Here is a 20,918-nt window from a genome sequence, read left to right on the forward strand (position 1 = left end):
CAGCAAAATAAAATAAAACTTGTTTAGGTTGTAAAAACATAGATAAAGATTAAAATGTACATATAGAAATTGTAAATACATACATAAAAGCAACAATAAATAAACACCTGTGCAAAGCATAGCTGTGACTAATAAGTGTGGTCACACACAAGAGATCAACTGAATTAAAATATATATATATTCAAATTAAAAGAATGCTTTTTTCTTGAAATCTTTAAAACACACTGAAAGAGACCCATTTATTATATACAAAAAGTCTATAAACAGAAGGGAGAAACACACGGATTTATACTTGCATCATATTTCATGTTTTCTGGATAAAAATGTCTTCATGCATCACCCTTTTCTGCCACAAGATGGCAGTAAAGATGCTGAAGTAATATTGTACACCTTATAATAAAGAAACAAAACTATTTTTTCCAAATCAATACATTTAACTTCTAATAATATGAGTTAGGAGTTCATATATATTATTTACAATTTGTTTTTGTTTATCTATTGTTGCTGTTCCACATGAACATCCATACACTGTTGTTTATACATACAAGGTGCAATACAATGTGCTGTTAAATATAAAATATTACACAAAAAAAGATGCAATAAATGACATAAGCTCTGAAAATAGTCAAAATATAGTGCACAATTTGCAATTCATGCTTTTGCTCTGAAGCCCTATGCCAGTGGTGCTTAACTTGTGGCCCGTGGGCCAAATGTGGGCCGCGGCAGGGTGTTGGGTGGCCCTCCAATCAATTTCCCAATGAAAGTAAATTGATTTACACTGGGACTTTTTTATAAATAAGACACACATCTAAACATCTAACATAAACATCTAAATTCAGCTTGTTTATTTCAATAGAAAAGAACAATTGGAGGATCCCCTGGGGCCCCAATAGAGGTCCAGGCTGGACTCCAAATTTTCTCAAATCATAGAATTGCCCCAGTTTACACCTGACCTAGAAATCATATTTTCATCCATCATTTTCTGCTCAAAAATGACTTGTTGTTGCAGGATACCTGATGTGATATCACTGCAAAGTGTCGGGACATTTGTAACAACCCTCTTCTCCTCTAAGTTGTATAAATGTCAAATATCTCTCTTCACATCTTCACTATCTCTCATTGCCTCCAACGCCATCACTTCCTCTCACTGTCCTCTCCTTGTCTCCTGTCCTCTCCTTGTCTCCTGTCCTCTCCGTCATCTGCTGCCTCCGGCCGCTTCCTTCCTCTGTCACATTTCTCCTCATTGAAGAAGAACAACCAGCTTCAGCTGTTAGTTTTAGCAGCAGGTTTAAAAACAGCTATTCTCTGAAGAATACTGCTTTCCGTGCCTCCAAGGAGCAGTCAACCTGCAGAATCATTCGCCCCGGGGATCTCTCTCCGTCGTCACTGTGCAGGATTTTCCCTCTGGCTCTCGTATTAATAATTGCAAGCGGAAGGGATTACTTATTGAGAAGCTGCATCGAGGACAGAATGAAAATAAATCACCTTTTATTCTTCCTCACAGCAGTTGCTTGCTAGATTGTGAAAAAGAGCAAGATTTCTGGTATAATAATGGTATAGAATTTCAAAATAACAGCATAGTTTTTCAAAATAATGGCGTAGTATTTCAAAATAGTGACAGTATTTCAAAATACTGGTATAGAATTTCAAAATAATGGCATAGTTTTTCAAAATAATGGCATATTATTTCAATATAATTGCATAGAATTTCAAAATAATGGCATAGAATTTCAAAATAATTGCAATTTTTTCCAAAATAATAGCATAGTATTTCAATATAATTGCAGAGAATTTCAAAATAATGGCATAGTTTTTCAAAATAATGGCATAGTTTTTCAAAATCGCATAGTATTTCAAAATAATGGCATAGAATTTCAAGATAATGACATAGTATCACACAAAAGAGCAAGATTTCTGGTTTAAAAAATGTTTACACGCCCCTCTCCTCTTTGTCTATGTGGTGGAACAGATGTGTGGTAATTTGTAATCACATAACCAAGACAGTCTTAATGTTCCCGGAGAATTACAGAGGTGAGACTTTTCATTAACCCCAGTGATGGATGGAGCAGGAAGCTTGTTCTTCTTTCCTCTTTGGGGAGAAATGTGACAGAGGGGCAGAAATGTTTAATGAGGCTGGTGACGCACGGCAGCTTTGTGACAACCTCGAATGTCAGACGCAAGATTTTTAAATTAGCAGAAAAAGAAGACATTAAAGATGTTAAAATAACATTTTATGACATTTAATGTCTAAATTTCCTTTTATTTTGAAATTACAAGACCCTATTTTTAAAATAAAACATTGCATGTGCACAACGCTGTTAAGTATAAAAATGGTAAAAATTAAGACTTTTTTCCAAAATAAAACATTATGCATGCACAGAAATGCTGTTAAATATGAAAGTAAGGCAGTGTTTTGTTGATTTTGCTCCATTATTTTAACACAGAGATTGAAATAAAGATTGAATGTCAGACTTTTAAATTAGTAGAAAAAGAAGACATTTCATATGTTAGAATAATATTTTATGACAAAATGACTAAATGTCCTTTTATTTTGAAATCAAAAGACCCTTTTTTCAAAATAGAACATTGCTTTTGCACAAAAAATGCTTTGATGCTATGAGTGTTTTTCTCATATTTTGTTGTAATTTTGAGTGATTTTGCTCTGATACTTTAACACAGAGATTAAAACAATTAAAATAATACAATAAAGTAAACAGAAGATAAAGAAAACCAGTATATATTTATGATTTTTTAGGATGCTGTACCAGTAAAGTTTGGTATTTTTGCTTAAAGATGATCATCAAAATTCTTATTGGACAAATCATTTCCAGTTCTAGTATAATAGTGAGTTTCACTAGATTGTTGTTGGATTTAGAGCAGCTGTCTGTGCTGCAACAGCTGCAGAAGGGAGTGTAAGAACTGGGGGGAAAATATAAAAAACAAACAAACAAACAAACAAACAAACCAGGGCTGCTTGATTATGGGAAAATCACGAAGATCACGATTTTTAAATGCAATAACCTATTGAACTTTGGAAACATCACGCATTATTTTCGTTTCAAATAAAATCAAAAACTTTAAATAAAGTTCTAATGAAAAACAAATTAAAATTAAAAAACAAATAAATTAAAAAATATGTATATTTTTAGATACATCCTTTTTTTAATGCACGCTCTCTTTCACAACCTACTGAAAATATTAAACATATAAATATTCACTATTTGAAGAAACTGAAAAAACCAACCAGGGCAGCTTGATTATGGCAAAAATCATAATCATAATAAATAAACATAATAAACTTATTGGGCTTTGGAAACGTCATGCATTTATGTAGGTTTTAAATACAATTAAAACTTTAAATATAGTTCTAATGAAGAAACACATTAAATAATAATAATAATAATAAGAAGAAGAAGATAAATTATATATGTATATATATAGATTTAATGTAATGTATAAAATGTATAATGTATAAAAAAAATAGGTAACATCCTTTTTTTTATTGAACGCTCTCTTTTACAACCAACTGAAAATATTTAACATATAAAAATTCACTATTTGAACAAAATGAATTGATTGAAAAATATTGTAGTGCATAGCCAACTAAAAACTCATCAAAATATCTTCAACATTTTGGTACATTATATATATATATATATATATATATATATATGAAAATAGCTAGCTGTAAAAGACAACAAAAGGCTGAATGCAGCACAATAAATGTTTTATCTTTAATATAGTCTTTTCATAAAAGCCAAAATCGAGTGTGCACACATGTGTGTGTGTGTGCATGTCAGGGGAAGAGCTGTCAAGAGAATCCAGGTCAGGTTAGTGTCAGCAGACGGAGGCTTGCTGTCAGCAGACGGAGGCTTGCTGTCTGCAGACGGAGGCTTGCTGTCTGCAGACGGAGGCTTGCTGTCTGCAGACGGAGGCTTGCTGTCTGCAGACGGAGGCTTGCTGTCAGCAGACGAAGGCTTGCTGTCAGCAGACGAAGGCTTGCTGTCTGGACTTGTGTGTTTCCCCTGAACCTCTTTCCTTTTATCTTTCCTCCCTCTCCCTGTGTTCACTTATGGCTCACTGAAAACAAAAGTAGACATTTTTTAAAATTCTTTTTATTGTACAAAACAACACAGAATGGCTCAAAAGGCAGAAATCCTGTCATTGGTTTCATAGCTAAGGTTTATAATTTGTAGTTATTTCTGTGTTTATGAGTTTTTAGGTTTAGGCTTCATTAGGGCTGGGCGATATATCGATATATTTTCAAATGTGATATGGAATTAGACCATATCGCATATATTGATATAGTTTAAATTTGCACTGTGATCCTTGCTCCAGGCAACCTGCGGCTTTTATTAAAGATATTTTTTTATTTAACCCTTTGATGAACACATACTGTGTGTTTCTGTGCTCTATATTTTGATATCAATTTATTTTATGATTGAATATTTCAAGTATTCTTTAAATGTCTTGTTTTTGATAACCACAGATCATTATTTCCTTTTTGCTTCTCATACTTTAAGAAGAAAAAAAGTTTTTGTATTATTACATAGCTAACTACTTGGCTAAGTAGCTTGCTAAGCTAACTACTTAGACAAGAAGTTAGCTAAGTTGTTAGTTTAGCAAGCTACTTAGCTCATTACGTAGCCAAGAAGTTAGCTAAGTAGTTAGCTTAGCAAGCTACTTAACTAAATACTTAGCCAAGAAGTTAGCTAAGTATTTAGCTTAACAAGCTACTTAGCTAAAAAAAATGGATATGGGTCATTTTTGACCTATGTTGTGAATTAGAAGAGTTGTTACACAAAAAGGGATTTTATTTTATTCTAATAAAGGAAAACATAAAAATTAGGATGTATGATGATGAAAAACAAACTACTTGAGGAAAACCTGGAATACTGAATGATGAAAATAATTAATTGCAAAGATATAGAACATTAAAACTCAGTCGGGTCACTTTAGACCATGTTGTGCATCAAAGGGTTAAATGTGCACTTTATGAAGCTTGGATTAAAAAAAAAGACCTGTTATACAGTATTAATGTTCACTTTAATAAATCGTTTCAATAAAACTACTTGTGACATGTCATATTTGACTTTGACTGAACATTTGCTCTCACTTTGTGATAAAAATATCTGGTTATATATCATATATGGATATTCAGCCTAAATGTATCGGGATATGACTTTTGGTCTATATCGCCCAGCCCTAGGCTTCATGTGATGTATTACGTTTTTTATTTAATATTGATCTGACCAATGACATAATTTCCGCCTCCAGAGCAACCCAGAGAAATATCTTGTTAATGTAAATGCATGTAAAGACACTTTGATCACTTAACTAAACGAGGCACATATAGTGCTTTATTTTTTTTTTCAAATTCGATTTTGTTTTAGGTTCAAATTTTACACGAGAAGCTGGACTTCAGTCATGTTCAGTCAAAGTGCGGCTCCAAGGATAATCTGAGGCACTCGCCCAAAGGAGGCAATGTATGTACGCCTTTCTCTTTTCTTCCTATTTTTCTCTTTTCTTTCTTTCTCTTTCCAGATGGGGCTGTCTCTCTAATGCTACTTTTATATGTTCATGTGTCTGCACGTCTCTTTGTGTACCATTGGTTTGTTTCAGTCCGCCAAACAAGGGTTTAAATGTGCAAAATATCCATGTTGCTACTAAGTCAACCAGGAAGTAGAGTTCCACACTTTTCTAGTGATATTTAATGTAATAATTTAACAAAATGTGGTTCCCATATTGCTCATATAATTTTCAACAAATGTCACATTGGCTTATATAAGCTCAAAGTTCTGCAATTTTGAAAAGTGGGCCGTTTTTTTAATTTATTTTTTATTATTATTTAGTATTTCAAAATGATGAATTAGTTAAAAAAAATAATGGTATAGTATTTCAAAATAATGGCGTCGAATTTCAAAATAATTACAAAGTATTTCAAAAATAATCGCATAGTATTTCAAAACAATGGCATAGTATTTCAAAATAATGGTATAGTATTTTAAAATAATGGCATATCATTTCAAAATAATTACTTCGTTTTTCAAAATAACCGCATAGCTTCTCAGAATAATTGCATAGTATTTCAAAATAATGGCATAGTATTTCATAATAATGGTATAGAATTTCAAAATAATGGCATAGTTTTTTTTTTTTTAAATAATGGCATAGCTTTTTAAAAAAAATGGCATATAATTTCAAAATAATGGCATAGAATTTCAAAATAATCGCATAGTATTTCAATATAATTGCATAGAATTTCAAAATAATGACTCAGTTTTCAAAATAATGGCATCGTTTTTCAAAATCACATAGTATTTCAAAATAATGGCATAGAATTTCAAGATAATGGCATAGTATGACACAAAAATGACCAAAATTTTACCAAAATAATGAGTTATTGGAAATAATGACTAAATATTTAAAAATATCACAAGCTGAAGTCTGATCTGTAGCTTCAAGGTTGATACCTTGAATGATGATGTCATAGGTCATTTTTGGCACTTTAAGTTAGATTTTAATTTTACAAGTTAAATTTGTTTCACCATGACACAAGAAGGTTCACTTAATATCCAAATTTCAGTCCAGACCTCGAGACATTTACTCGTCCAGATTGAGTCACGCTCATAGCGCCACCTACTGAAAACCAGGAAATCAGGGACATCCTAAATATAAAATGTTCATTCTAAGCGAGAAATAACATCTAACTTGTGTCTGCGGTCGCCAATGGTCCCATTGATTGCTACTTCCATTGACCCCATTTATTTAGTACTAGTGTGGATGTTGCACTTGGGATTTAAACTCTTAAAAATATGCTTCAGGCTGCTGTAACAAGTCTGTTCAAACAGGGACAAGTTCAAGACCGGATGGATTACAGCGCTAAGAGTGCAGCTTCTGCTCTCTGATAAATGCCTTTATCCCTGCATAAAAACCAGCTCCATCAATGAAGGTCTTCTTTTTACGAGGTCTAGATCAGCTGAAATTTGAATTCCCCAGCGCTGAAGTGAGAGCCGGCAGATTGATAGGTCGTGGATTTAAAATCGGGACACTTTTACGGGATTATGTTGGGCAGGGGAAGGAGGAGGCGGGGTGGCCTTTTTAAGCTCCCCCCTCCAGTTTTGCTCTCAATGTTTGCTGTCTGTATAATAAAAAAAAGTCCCTCTGTCATCCTCAGGTCATGATTCCTAGTGTGAAACTGGACTTCAGCCACGTTCAGGCTAAATGTGGCTCCCTGGACAAAATCCAACACGCAGCAGGCGGGGGAAACGTGAGTGACTCTGCAAAAAAACACTTTTTATTGAAACGTATTTTATAATTGTTTTCCTTTTTTGTTCCTCTGAATCTTATTATCACACACCATACAGTAACTCTGTGTATAAAATCTTTATGTAAACAGCCTTTACAGCATGCAGCGTTGTCTCTGCATCTTTTTAAGTGTTTGTACTCGTACTAATTCATATCACCCATGGACAATAAAGTTTAATTGAAGCACCTGCTCCCTGTAGCGTCCCGTAGTGCCTGTGCCGGGAGTTTGTTTGATGTTTCTGCTGTCGCTTCTTGTTTTCATGTTAACCTCTCTCCAGGGAACCAAATCAGCCTCTCCATGTCTCCTCACTGACTTCATACGTTTCCTTTTCACCACAAAACCTTCTCAGCTACACATTCCTGCCAGGAAGAGAATAAACAATAAGATAAATATAATGAAGAGTATCAAAACAAGTGTTGCATATGACCTAGTAATGTAGAAAAATGGCATAGTATTTCAAAATAATGGCACAGTTTTTCAAAATAAGAGCAGAGTATCACAATAATGGCTTGGTATCTCAAAATTATGACTTATTTTTTCAATATAATGACATAGTATTTCAATAAAATGGCAGAATATATCAAAATAATGGCTGACTGTCTCAAAATTATGACCTAGTTTTTCAGTATAATGACATTATTTCAAAAATAATGGCATAGTATCACAATAATGGCTGACTTTCTCAAAATTACGACAGTTTTTCAATATAATGACGTAGTATTTAGAAATAATGGCACAGTTTTTCAAAAATAATGGCATAGTATCACAATAATGGCTGACTATCTCAAAATTATGACTTATTGATGATGTAGTATTTCGAAATAATGATATATTATTGTAAATAATGAATATAATGACTACTATTTCAAAATAATGACTTAGTTTTTCAATATAATGACATAGTATTTAAAAATATAGCCACAGTTTCACAATAAGGGCTAATTATCTCAAAATTATGACTTAATTTTTTCAATATAATGAAATTGTATTTCAAAATAATGGCACAGTATTTCAAAAATAATGGCATAGTATCGCAATAATGGCTGACTATCTCAAAATTATGACTTATTTTTTCAATATAATGACATAGTATTTCAAAATAATGGCACAGTATCACAATAAGGAATAATTATCCCAAAATGTTGACTTAGTTTTTCAATATAATGAAATTGTATTTCAAAATAATGGCATAGTATCGCAATAATGGCTGACTATCTCAAAATTATGACTTAGTTTTTCAATATAATGACATAGTATTTCAAAATAATGGCATAGTATCACAATTATTTTTTCAATATAATGAGAGTATTTCAAAATATTGGCACAGTATTTCAAAATAATGGCATAGTATCACAATAATGTCTGACTATCTCATAATATTGACTTAGTTTTTCAATATAATGACAGTATTTTTAAAATTACATAGTATCACAAAATAATGAGAACATTTCTCAAAATAATGACATGGCAAGCTGTTATTTTGGAAAAGTTTCTCATTACAATATCACCAAAGCTTTTTTTATTTCATCAGAAGGCAAAATCTTCATCTGATTTTATTCTTTTGCTGGCAGAAATGTAATTCCATGGCTTTCTTCTCATTACCTTTCATGTGTGTTACTTTCCGTAGCTTCTATCTTTCCATTGTATTTTTTCTTTACTACTTCAGCTAAAATGTTAGTTAAAGCTTTCTGCTGCTGCCCCACAGATCCAAATCCAGACCAAGAAGATCGACTTGAGCCACATCACCGCCAAATGTGGCTCCATGTCCAACATCCGCCATAGACCAGGTACGGCAGTTCTGTAGCTTTGACTTTAGGAAATTCGGAGGGTAACATTTACTGTAAACCCAATATCTGATCGTCCATTTTATATAAGATTGTCTTGGTCTCATAGTGTGAAATAAAATAAATTTTCAACATTAATATGTTAATATAAAGAGGATTTAACACAATAACAGTCTTGTTATTGAAGTTTTTGTTTTGCATATATTAAAGGTAAAACACCTCGCTCGAAAAACAAAAGTGAATGTGGGTTTGTTCACTTTGTTTGAGCCTGGGAGGAGGAGCCAAGTTTGAATGTTTTGTTTACAAACAGTTCGACAATTCCTGCATACTGTGCCTTTAAGAGTTTGATCTTTGTAGAAAAGTGGAATGCACTTCATTGCTTTTTAGATATTCGATTGAGCATATTATAGCCATGGTATCTTTAAAGGAAAATATTTGGATAATAATAAAATTATGATTATTTCAACCATATTACCATGCCGTATATTATACTGTATGCACTGCAAAAAGGTGTTTAGTCTAAAAACAAGATAAAAACAGTAAATCTGAGGGAAATGATCTTGCTGCATGGACAGATAATTTACCTTGACAAGATTTATTAAATTAAGATTATTAATCTAGAAACAAGCATGTTGGCCCCAGCAGAATGCACTGACAATTATGTTTCTTACCAAGATTAAAAAAACGTTTTGTGTCTTTTTTTGGTGATTTTTGTGTCTTTTTTTGGTATTTTTTTTCTTTTTATGTCTTTTTGTGATTTTACATCTTTTTTTTGTTTTTTGGTCTTTTTGTGTCTTTTTTTGGTCATTTTGTGTCTTTTTACATCTTCTTTTGGTCACTAAATTGACCAAAAATGACAAAAAATGTACAAAAGAGATAAATTAAAGCTGCCAGCAGTGATGAACTGGCCCGAGCAGAGTGCACTGTAAATTATTTGTTTCTTACCAAGATAAAAAAAACTTCAGATTTAGAAGTGTTGAATAATTTATCTTGTTTTAAGAGTTAATTTCTTATTTTAAGCGTACAACATGCTTATTTCTAGATTTAACAATCTTAATTTAAGAAATCTTGTCAAGTGAAATTATCTGTCCATGCAGCAAGATCATTTCCCTCAGATTTAGTGTTTTTATCTTGATTTTAGACACAGTGTGTATCAGGATAAAGCTGTTCTAGCAGCGTGTCCCTGCAGTGTGCACTCTTAGCCTCTTTGCCCCGAGTGTTGCTCAGGAGAAGCCTGCAGGCCGGTGATGCCCCGTGGGTTTGATGCCTCTCTTCTCCTTCTGTGCTGTTCCCAGGAGGCGGCCATGTGCGCATCGAGAATGTGAAGCTGGACTTTAAAGACAAGGCCCACGCCAAGGTCGGCTCGCTCAGCAACACCAGCCACACTCCTGGAGGAGGGAACATTATGGTAAAAAGAGGCTCTGTTGAAAAATGCATTGAGGAAACCTTTAAAATTAGATTATCTGACTCCAACAGTAAATCCTCACCTATTCGCATAGTTTTTCAAAAATAATCGCATAGTATTTCAATATAATTGCATAGACTTTCAAAATAATGACTTGGTTTTCAAAATAATGGCATAGTTTTTCAAAATAATGGCCTAGTATCACACAAAAATGACTTAGGTTAACCAAAATAATGAGTTATTGCAAAGATCGTTTGATGGGGAATGATGAGCAGGAGACGTCCGAGTTCTCGGTTTAACTTCATTTTATTACAATATGTCAAGAAATGTGCAGTTACAGAGTCTCTGGGTTCAATATACACGTCCCTGACATGACATAGGCTGGTCAGTTCATGCTACTTTCCCTAAACCCAGTTTTATAGCCTAACAGAGGTTTTAATAAAAAATGTAGGTTGTAGGTTGCAATCTGTTGATTTGTCAGTTTATTCAACATGTGGACACGTGATGTCACCAAGCAGAGAAGACAGTTATCTTTCTGCTCAGCACATCATGTCTGTGACCCGACCTGTTAACAAAACTTTCAAAACACAAACTCCTGCCTTCTTACTGTGGGGGCCCAGGAGGGGCCAGTGTTTAATCAGAGGGGCACATTAAAAAACGGCAAAGATGATGTTTCAGCATTCAAAACCTTTATTTTATCTTATTTAATAATCTCATTTAAGTTTATTTGGAAGATACTAAAACATTGATTTAAACAAATATATTTGTATGTATTGTTTTTATTTTGAAAGTGCTTTACAGTGGGAATAATCTTACATATATAATATATATATAATATGTAATCTTACATATATATGTATATATATATATATATATATATATATATATATACATATATATGCATTTATTGCACAATTAAACTATTATACAATGTGTGCATAATGAGATATTGTTTGAACCAAATATAGGTAAGAATTGTTCCGTCGTTCATCACTATAAATTGTTAATTTAATTATTAATTTGAAACAGGGGCCACAGCAGGGGCCAAGGGCCTCATCACAGGGGCAGTGGCCCCTCTAGGCCCCTGTGTAGAACCGCCACTGCCTGCCTTGATATGACTTGCAGAGACCTAATTGGAGACACAGATTTTGCAATAAACAGTAAAACATAAAACATAAAATATATCTTTTTGTGATTATAGAATCTTACTCTAAGTATGACAGGGAAAGTTTAAGTAGATGGAGTAAATGTATTTAGTTTAATCATAGTTTAAAAACAATATTAGCACATGATCATTGTAGCAAAGCCCATTGCATGATTAATCTATAATTGCAGAGAGAGAGGTAACATACACTGAAAAAAAGAGATTTTTTTTGGCCCTGTAATAATTATTTGAATCATCTATATAAATTCTACAAAGGAATACAAATTCAGTGCTTTTACTTTAAAATAGCAGTTTTTCATGTAGTGCATTACTTAGTGATTGTTTTTTATTACGTGTCCTCAGTTTTGTATGTAAATTGAATCATTTGTTCCAAGTAATATTCACTAAACCAGTTCATTGGCTTAATTAGTTGATATTTCCAAGTAAAATGTGATTGAGGGACGTTAAAATGTAATTGAGGGACATCAGTGAATCTGCAATTTACCTGTGTATTTTCATTTTTTTTTTAAAAAAGTGGTTCTATTATATAAATATTACTTAGAAACCGCCTGAGTAAAGATTACAAACACTTTCTGTGTGGAAAAACTTGCCGAGCTTTTTTTAAGTAAATGTCATTCCAATTTTTTTCAGTGTACACAGATAGTGAATTACGCACGCATGGATAGTAACCAATCAATCAGATAGTGACCCCCATCCACAGCGACAGACCGTCTCTAGTAGGGTTGTCAAAAGTATCGATACTCAAAAATGTATTGATACTAAAACGTTGTATCCGGATACGATACTAATTTTCAAAAGTATCGAGTATCTGAAGCTTGTTATCATAGTTGCAGTTTCTTTTTGCACAACTGTTTTTTATTACGTGGCTCTGTTCATTTATTTTATATTTATTTTTTTAATTCAAACAAAACACAACATAAGTCACCAATGGACAGACACAGTAAAAAAGAAAAAAAAAAAGAAAGAAAAAGAACAACAACAAAATCACAAAACCAACATAAATAAATAAATAAAACAACAATAATAAATAAGAACTTTAACACATTAAATAACATTAAAACTAAAACTAGACACAAACAAACATCAAACATAATTACCACATAAAACATCAGTACACCTAATAACCTAACAGAAAATATTCTGTTCTGTTAATTTTTACATTTTGCATTTTTCTTGTTAATAAAAATATTTCTGTTTAATTTTGGGGTCTTTGTTTTTATCCTTGTGGTATCGAAAATGGTATCGAGTATCGAATATTTTCCTGAGTATCGGTATCGAGTTGAATATTTTAGTATCGTGACAACCCTAGTCTCTAGACAGATTCTTCTTCCAGCTCACACATTATTTCTATGCAGATAAAGAAGGAACTAAGGAACTAAAACATTTTTTTTTTCCTGCCAGATCGAGAGCCACAAGCTGAGCTTCCGGGAATCGGCCAAAGCTCGGGTGGATCACGGCGCTGAAATCGTGGTCACCCACTCCCCCGGGGTGGAGACGGGCGGCACCTCCCCTCGCCTGTCCTCCTCCGGCAGCATCAACGTCCTGGAGTCCCCCCAGCTCTCCACTCTGGCCCAGGATGTCACCGCTGCCCTGGCCAAGCAGGGCTTATGAGCTGGCTGCTTAGGATCCCTCCACACCGTGACTCCTCTTCCCATCAATCTCATCCATCATAAGCATCCAGTGTTCTCCCTAGGTCCTCCACTGCAGCACCACCCCTCACATTGACCCGCAGTTGTAGTTGATTGACTGTCTCGTCCATCAACGACCCCTCCAGCCCTTCCGGCAGAATCTAAAAAACTGAAATCTTCACTCACCCTTAAAGGGACACGCCCAGTCACTCTTTATTTCTCATTTTTGTTCACTCAAATATGGACTTTTCTGTTTCGTTCTAGATAGGCTTGTAGAACCTGATAATGTAATAAATTCCCGATAATGTAATAACCCCGATAATGTAATAAAAATCTGCACTTGACTCCATTGAAAATGTAATAAAACCTGATAATGTAATAACTTCCCGATAATGTAATAAAGTGCATTTTCCAATAATGTAATACTCTTTTTACCAATAATGTAATAAAGTATAACATTAATGGAAGGTTTTTGATCAAATCAAATATGGCGGATAATCCAATATGGCCGAAAAACCTCATTGAGGATGCATTGAGCTCGGATTGGCCCAAGGGTTCCGGTGATACGTCCTTTGTGAAAAACGGATGAACGATATCAGGTTAGCCTTCATTTCCCAAGTCCTGATAATGTAATAATTCCCCAATATTGTAATCATTTAACAGCAGACCACCCATTACTTGGGTTCCAGTGGTGATACTGTGTATCAACTCTAGCTCAGAGCTCTAGCGCCACCAACAGGTCAAAGTTGAATGTTTATTTACTTTTGACCCGTTCATCCGTTTTTCACAAAGGATGTATCACTGGAACCCTTGGGCCAATCCGAGCTCAATGCATCCTCAATGGGGTTTTTTGGCCATATTGGATTTTCCGCCATCTTTGATTTGATCAAAAACCTTCCATTAATGTTATACTTTATTACATTATTGGTAAAAAGTGTATTACATCATTGGGAAATGCACTTTATTACATTACCAGGAAGTTATTACATTATCAGGTTTTATTACATTTTCAATGGACTCAAGTGCAGATTTCTATTACATTATCGGGATTATTACATTATCGGGGTTATTACATTATCGGGAATTTATTACATTATCAGGTTCTACAAGGCTGAATGGTAAAGTTTGAGTGGATGTGTTTGTCGATGAAGGTATTGACGGTTTTATGATTGTACAGTGATTTTTAGTGCGCAAAGCATCACATTCCACCTGTATGGGGCCACCCATGCGTTGTGTTCATTCAGAATGCAAGAAATAGCTACTAGATCCTAGACGCTAGTTTTAAAGACAACTGTGTGAGAGACTTGGCTTGAGAATGGCTGATGAGCATGTCTGCTAAAACGTGACATGAGATTTTTGTTCGTTTGTTGGTTTTAACGTTATGATTTCCTGATATGTGCTGAATCGTTGGACGAATTGGGTCCTCTTGTTATTTTTTTCTTTTTATATATATGTCACTGTAGTGGAAGTCGTTCCAGTTTTGTATGTTCCCTGTGGCTGCACTGGCTTATTAGCACTTAAATGTGGATAACCACTGCAGTTAATGTTGAGTCAAGCGCTAAAAAGGCTAGCTTTCCAATAGATTGTTTTTTTCTTTACCACAAACCAATGGGCTGCTCTTTTTGTTTGGTTTTACATTAGCTCTGTGATTTTTATTAGGCTTCAACAGCGCTGTTATGCTGGCATGGCAAATAAATGATAAATTAGATCTATTTGGAGCAATCTTAAACTTTTCAGTGTGAGTGTAAATGACCAGGATGTACTTCAAGGTCCTCAGATCCCTAAACTGCCCCCTCAAGCTCCTGTGATCTTTCTCCTTTTGCAGAGACTGGGTTGTACAATGTAAAGTTTGTTTGGAAAAAGTGGAAAAAATGAAGCTTTATATGAAAACATTCCATTAAAAGAGCAGCTACCTGGCCCTTTTGTGTGATTAAACCAGTAACTTTACAGGAAATGAGGAAGAAGAAATGAAGAATGGGAGTTACCCTCAACTTTCAGCTGTTAGAATTCATTTAAAAAAAAAGAATAAAAACAAAACTGTTCTAGCATATTCTCTGCTCACCATTGTGAAACTCCTCTGCCCTCCTTCTCCTCCTCCCCTTGGTGTCAGTTGCCCCTCCAGTGTTTTTCTGTGCTTCCTATATTCTTGCCCCCCCCCCTGCCTGTGTAAGTGTATTTAAAAGACCATGTAGATGTGTGCACACTTTCCGATGTTTCCGAGACGTACTGATGACAAATGCTCCTACAGGATGATGACAACTGAAATAAAGAAAATAAAAACAGATTCACTCCAGTTTCTTGTTTGAATTCTCCCAAAAATGTGATTAATTCATCTCAAGCATGCATTTTTATAAGCCGAAATGCATACATTCATCGTGCCATGGGTGCACCTGCAGGTAAGGAAAAAAATACATGGAAATTATTAAAATAAATTAAGGAAAATAAATAATGACACGAAAAAAAAATAGAAATTTAACACATTTTTTTCAAATAATTTTGATTATATTTTTTGTTTAAAAAAATGAATGAAAAAACTAAAAATGTGACTTTAGCTTGGAAATGTACACTCATAACTAGAATTATAGATTTTTTCTATATAGGCAATTTTCTCAATTATAAATTAATTAAATTGCATTAAATATGATGCTAAATCTTGGTACAACATGTTCATTAATAATGTATATATTTTAAATATTTTTTTTGTAAATTTAAATCATCAATTCACATCATTATTAAAGTATGACTGATGATGCGCCACGGTTCCAGGTAATATACTGGACCAATGGAGACTCCAGGAAGTTCCTACCTCATTAATACACCGACCAACAAATAGTCTAGTCCATAATGTTGACCAGTTAAAGTTTCTACTGCGTTTTGTTCGTATTTACACTAGAGCTGCAACAATTATTAATCGTTTAAATAATTGACAGATCAATCGATGATGAAAATAATTGTTAGTTGCAGCCCTGATTTACACGGTGTTTCTATGGAATAAACGAACAAAATACAACTTGTTTACAAAGTATAATTATTTGAAATTGTGCTTTGAGTTTTTCCATTTTCAGCTACTTTATGTCTAAAGTTCATGTCTACTCCAGGACAGTTTAGGCTATTATATTTTACTTTTTAATCTACAGTTTCTGAACTATGGTTATGTGATATTTTATTAATATTAACAGTATTTGTGCACTGCTGTATGGCTACTTTTACTGAACTACAGCGGGCTTAGAATCCAAACATCCAAACATTTCTGCAAATATTAAATCGTTGTTAATATGCCTTTTATAGCCCCAGCTGCTCTGTTAAACAACCTGTTGATATTCAATTGGAGGATTATCCGTCATGTGAATGCACCATCCGGCTGCAAATCAACGTGTGTGTGTTTACAGCCGATTCTGCATGCATGTGTGTCATTTCCAAGAATGATGCAAAAATCGGCGTGTTTAGTCGGAAAACATCTGGTCCAGCTGCTGCACACACACACACACACACACACACACACACCACTGCGTCTTTAAGATCGGCCGCCGATAAATTGAGATCGGCCGCCGATCAATTAAAATCGGCCGCCGATCAATTCGCACGCCGATCAACTGTCGCTGTCCGGTAAGGGAGGTGGAGAAATCAGAGCGTTCTCCGTCTCTCTCCTCCACCCGCCCTCCACTCTCTCTCTCTCTCTCTCTCTCTCTCTCTCTCTCCCTCTCTCTCTCTCTCTCTCTCTCTCTCTCTCTCTCTCTCCTCTCTCTCTCTCTCTCTCTCTCTCTCTCTCTCTCCTCTCTCTCTCCCTCTCCCTCTCTCTCTCTCTCTCTCTCTCTGTCGCTCTATAACCGCCGACCGACCGACACTTGCAGCCATTTTACGCAGGACGAACCCAATCATGTGGTGATCGGCTCTCTGGTCACCTGGACAGCCAGCCAGCCGCCGCCGCGCGCCCCGGTGGTCGCACGCAGGCGGGCAGCCAGGTCCGGCCAAGATGGTGAAGAGGAAAAGCCTGGACGACAACGAGCCGGAGTGCGGGAAAGGAATACCGTTCCCCATCCAGACCTTCCTATGGAGGCAAACCAGGTTAGTGTGCATCAGTGGAAATTGATAACAGGTGTTTGCCATTACCGAGATTAAGAAGAGGAATCAAAGATGTGGCATGTGCAAATCGGCTTTTCATTTCTCTCCAGAATAGATGCATTGCTTTATTATAATTCAATGGGTACCCGTGCCACGGAGCGTGTCAGTTCAGTGTTTTAAATGGAGGGAGGTGGGCTGCCTGTTTTTGCAAGGTATGATTGATGCAGATTGCATGATGTCACACCTGTAAAGCAAATATATAAAAAGAAGTGGGGCAAAGAAAATAGTGTAGTGTGGGCGAGCTGCAGTGATGGTTTCTCTTGATTGTGCAAAATGACAGTTAATTTGTTGCTAAAAATCCAGTTTGACACTGATGGTTGTGGTGTATTTTCTGTTACTTTTAAACCTCTAAAGCATTCTAGGAGATTTTGGTTCAAATTTGTCAACTTCCTCTGCATTCTGTATCTGTTTAGCATCTTTCAGTCTGTCCTTACATCACATGCATGGCTCCTTTTTCTCCACACAAACTAGCTATCAGTCAGATTTTCATTTTATTTTAATTAACAAAGTATAAAGCTGCCAAAAAAAAAACCCAAATACAAGCAAAAGACACAGGTGTCTATGGAAATGAACCTTTTTTTCCCTTTTATACACACAAAAACAGCAGAAAAAATAATAAATAATAAAACTGCAAAACAGTCTATTTGCATATAAATTAAAAAATAGTAATATTTTTCATTGTAGAAAGAAAATTCACATTTTAAAAATGGTCTAGAAACATAAATGTGACACTGTGAAAGCTCCTATGATTGAACTTTAACTGGCTTTCTCAGCTTGTCTACATATCATATATAAATAGTTATTACTGTAAATAAAACCTGTGTATTTTCAATAAATAGATGGACTCCAGAGGGTTAATCATAAAGTTCTCTGCTTTACTAAAAGGCCCCAGTATGACCTATTGATCATGTAACAGCTGGTTTAAACCAGAAATATGGTGCTATAGGATCTGGGATTTGTCAGATACACTGAAAGAAAAGATTTTTTTAGCCCTGTAATTATTATTTCAATCATCTATATACATTCTACAAAGAAATACAAATTAAGTGCTTTTATTTTAAAATAGCAGTTTTTCATGTAGTGCATTACTTAGTGATTGTTTGTTATTATGTGTCCTCAGTTTTTTATGTAAATTGAATCATTCGTTCCAAGTAATATTCACTAAACCAGTTCATTGGCTTAATTAGTTGATGTTCCAAATAAAATGTAATTGAGGAACATCAGTGAATCTGCAATTTACTTGTGTACTTTCATGTTTTTTGAAATCGCGGGCCACGAGTTTGAAACCCATGCTGTAACCTATATTTGCTGTTTTTTAAACCTTACATAAGCATGTGTTTGTGTTTTTTCTAGTGCGTTTCTGCGTCCAAAGTTGGGAAAGCAGTATGAAGCCTCCTGTGTGGTGAGTTATTTCATCATGCCATGTGCGTGGTGATGGAACATAATCGCTTCCCAGTAATCTGTTTTTACCTTAATGCACCTGCAAATCAAGTGGGCTCTTGATTTTACATTTAGCAAATGAGTTTTCCCCCCCTTGCTTCCTCCTGTTACCCAGGAGCCAGACGTTGGGAAGCTCATATCCATAATGACGCCTCTTCAGATCCCTTTGGATCCGAACAGGGCTGCCACTGTCTCTCCCACAGGCATCGCCCTGCTCGGGGGCATGTGGGACATTTAGATAGCCAAAGAAAGAGGCTTTAGTTCCTCGCTGATGTCTCTTTTTCTCCTTTCCTGGCTGCCTCCCCAGTCCTTTGAGCGAGTGCTGGTGGAGAATAAGCTCCACGGGCTGTCACCGGCCCTGTCAGAGGCCATCCAGAGCATCTCCCGCTGGGAGCTGGTCCAGGCGGCGCTGCCTCATGTTCTCCACTGCACCTCCATCCTGCTGTCCAACAGGAACAGGCTGGGTGAGGACACACAATGCACGCATTACCTCGCTCCAGACATCCAGTTGACAGGCTATCCTCATCCAACGAAACATAAACCTGATGTTCCTGCAGCAGGGAAGTGACAGGACAGACTCTGACAGCACATCATAGGAACAAAGAGGAAATCATGTTTATGCAAATGAGATCTTTTATTTTTCTGCATCATCTCAGCACCTGAATACACAGAAAGACTATTTAGGGAATGAACATACAGTCATGGAAAAAAAATATTAGACCACTCTTCACTGTGACAAATGTAGATTTGTATTTTTTGGCCTAAAACAGTGATTTAACCCTTTGCACAACATATTGACCCCCCTTCTAATGTACAACATGGGTCAAAAATGACTCGCATTCATTCCCCATGTTATTTAATGCTGCTGTGTGTTTCTGTGCTCTATCTTTTGATATCAACTTATTTTATGATTGAATATTCCAAATATTCTTGAAATATCTTGTTTTTGATTAAAAACGGATCATTATTTCCATTTTGCCTCTTATACTTTATGAAGAAAAAAGGTTTTGTATTATTACATAGCTAACTATTTGGCTAAGTAGCTTGCTAAGCTAACTACTTAGCCAAGAAGTTAGCTAACAAGTTAGCTTGGCAAGCTACTAAGCTAAAAAATGGATATGGGTAATTTTTGACCCATGTTGTGCATTCGAAGAGTAGTGACAGAAAAAGGGATTTTCTTAAAAAATGAATAAAGGAAAACATAAAATTAGGATGTATGAGGATCAAAAACAAACTAATTGAGGAAAACCTGGAATACTGAATGATGAAAATAATTTATTGCAAAGATATAGAACATAAAAACTCTGTTGGGTCACTTTAGACCATGTTGTGCATCAAAGGGTTAAGTGGGTAAAACTTGGAAATATAAATTATTGACATTTAGGGCAATAATGTAAGTTAGCACAACAAAGGAAGCCAGTTGTCTGCTCAAAAACAAGTTGGTGAGTTGTTGTTACTTATATCTTTAAGTTGGGGTTCACAACAAGGGACAATAGTTCTGCTAACTCTTATTTCTTTGTTGGGAAATGCGGGAAATCGGTGAAATTCGGTCATTAGCAAAAGCTAGCGGCTAACTGATGCTAGCGGCTAACTGACGCTAGCGGCGCTGCTTGTTACAGCTACAAGAGTAGCCATTAGCGTATCAATGCTAACTCAAAATTGTGGTCGCAACATTAGCTGACATTTCATAGCGGCGTTACAATCGTGCCAATTCAGCACATTGCAGAAGTTAGCAGAAGTAAGGATTAAAAGTTATCATAACTTAAAGTCTACTCAAAATATGGGAGAAATAAAGTAATTTTAATTTTGATTTTAATGGTAAAATCTTTAATTTAAGCAGCTTTTATAAAGTATTTTCTCGTCAATCATATGGCAGAACAGCGTTTCTTTTGATGGAAAAACTTTATTTTTTACGTTAAAATATAATCTTTAAAAAAAATCTTAAATGTGAAGTCAAAAGTGCTAATATCATTTTATCGTAATATTAGAAAAAGGTGCACCGTATTTATTACGGTAAAGTTCTGGCAACTTCTGGCAGCTGCGGTTTTTTTACCGTAAAAACAAA

The 20,918-nt window shown here is 35.0% G+C and overlaps 2 protein-coding genes across 4 annotated transcripts in view; both read left to right on the top strand.

The window, feature by feature from the left end:
* Positions 1 to 14,007, top strand: part of LOC131962646 (microtubule-associated protein 2-like) — a 74,985-nt gene extending 60,978 nt beyond the window's left edge. For 2 of the 3 annotated variants that reach the window (XM_059327613.1, XM_059327615.1), the window contains 4 exons: positions 7,178 to 7,270; positions 9,015 to 9,096; positions 10,389 to 10,501; positions 13,065 to 14,007. In XM_059327613.1, the coding sequence (XP_059183596.1) occupies positions 7,178 to 7,270; positions 9,015 to 9,096; positions 10,389 to 10,501; positions 13,065 to 13,274 (498 nt within the window). In that variant the 3' untranslated portion in view covers positions 13,275 to 14,007. Of the gene's footprint in view, positions 1 to 7,177; positions 7,271 to 8,993; positions 9,097 to 10,388; positions 10,502 to 13,064 lie in introns of all 3 variants that reach the window. The other variant, XM_059327614.1, reaches the window with a different exon arrangement.
* A 3,151-nt stretch (positions 14,008 to 17,158) lies between these two features.
* Positions 17,159 to 20,918, top strand: part of LOC131962615 (protein unc-80 homolog) — a 94,986-nt gene continuing 91,226 nt past the window's right edge. Inside the window, exons 1-3 of the mRNA XM_059327560.1 lie at positions 17,159 to 17,356; positions 18,767 to 18,815; positions 19,161 to 19,317. Coding sequence (XP_059183543.1) covers positions 17,265 to 17,356; positions 18,767 to 18,815; positions 19,161 to 19,317 — 298 coding nt within the window. The 5' untranslated portion in view covers positions 17,159 to 17,264. The remainder of the gene's footprint in view (positions 17,357 to 18,766; positions 18,816 to 19,160; positions 19,318 to 20,918) is intronic.

Source organism: Centropristis striata, chromosome 24 (assembly GCF_030273125.1).
Source record: "Centropristis striata isolate RG_2023a ecotype Rhode Island chromosome 24, C.striata_1.0, whole genome shotgun sequence".
Lineage (NCBI taxonomy): Eukaryota > Metazoa > Chordata > Actinopteri > Perciformes > Serranidae > Centropristis > Centropristis striata.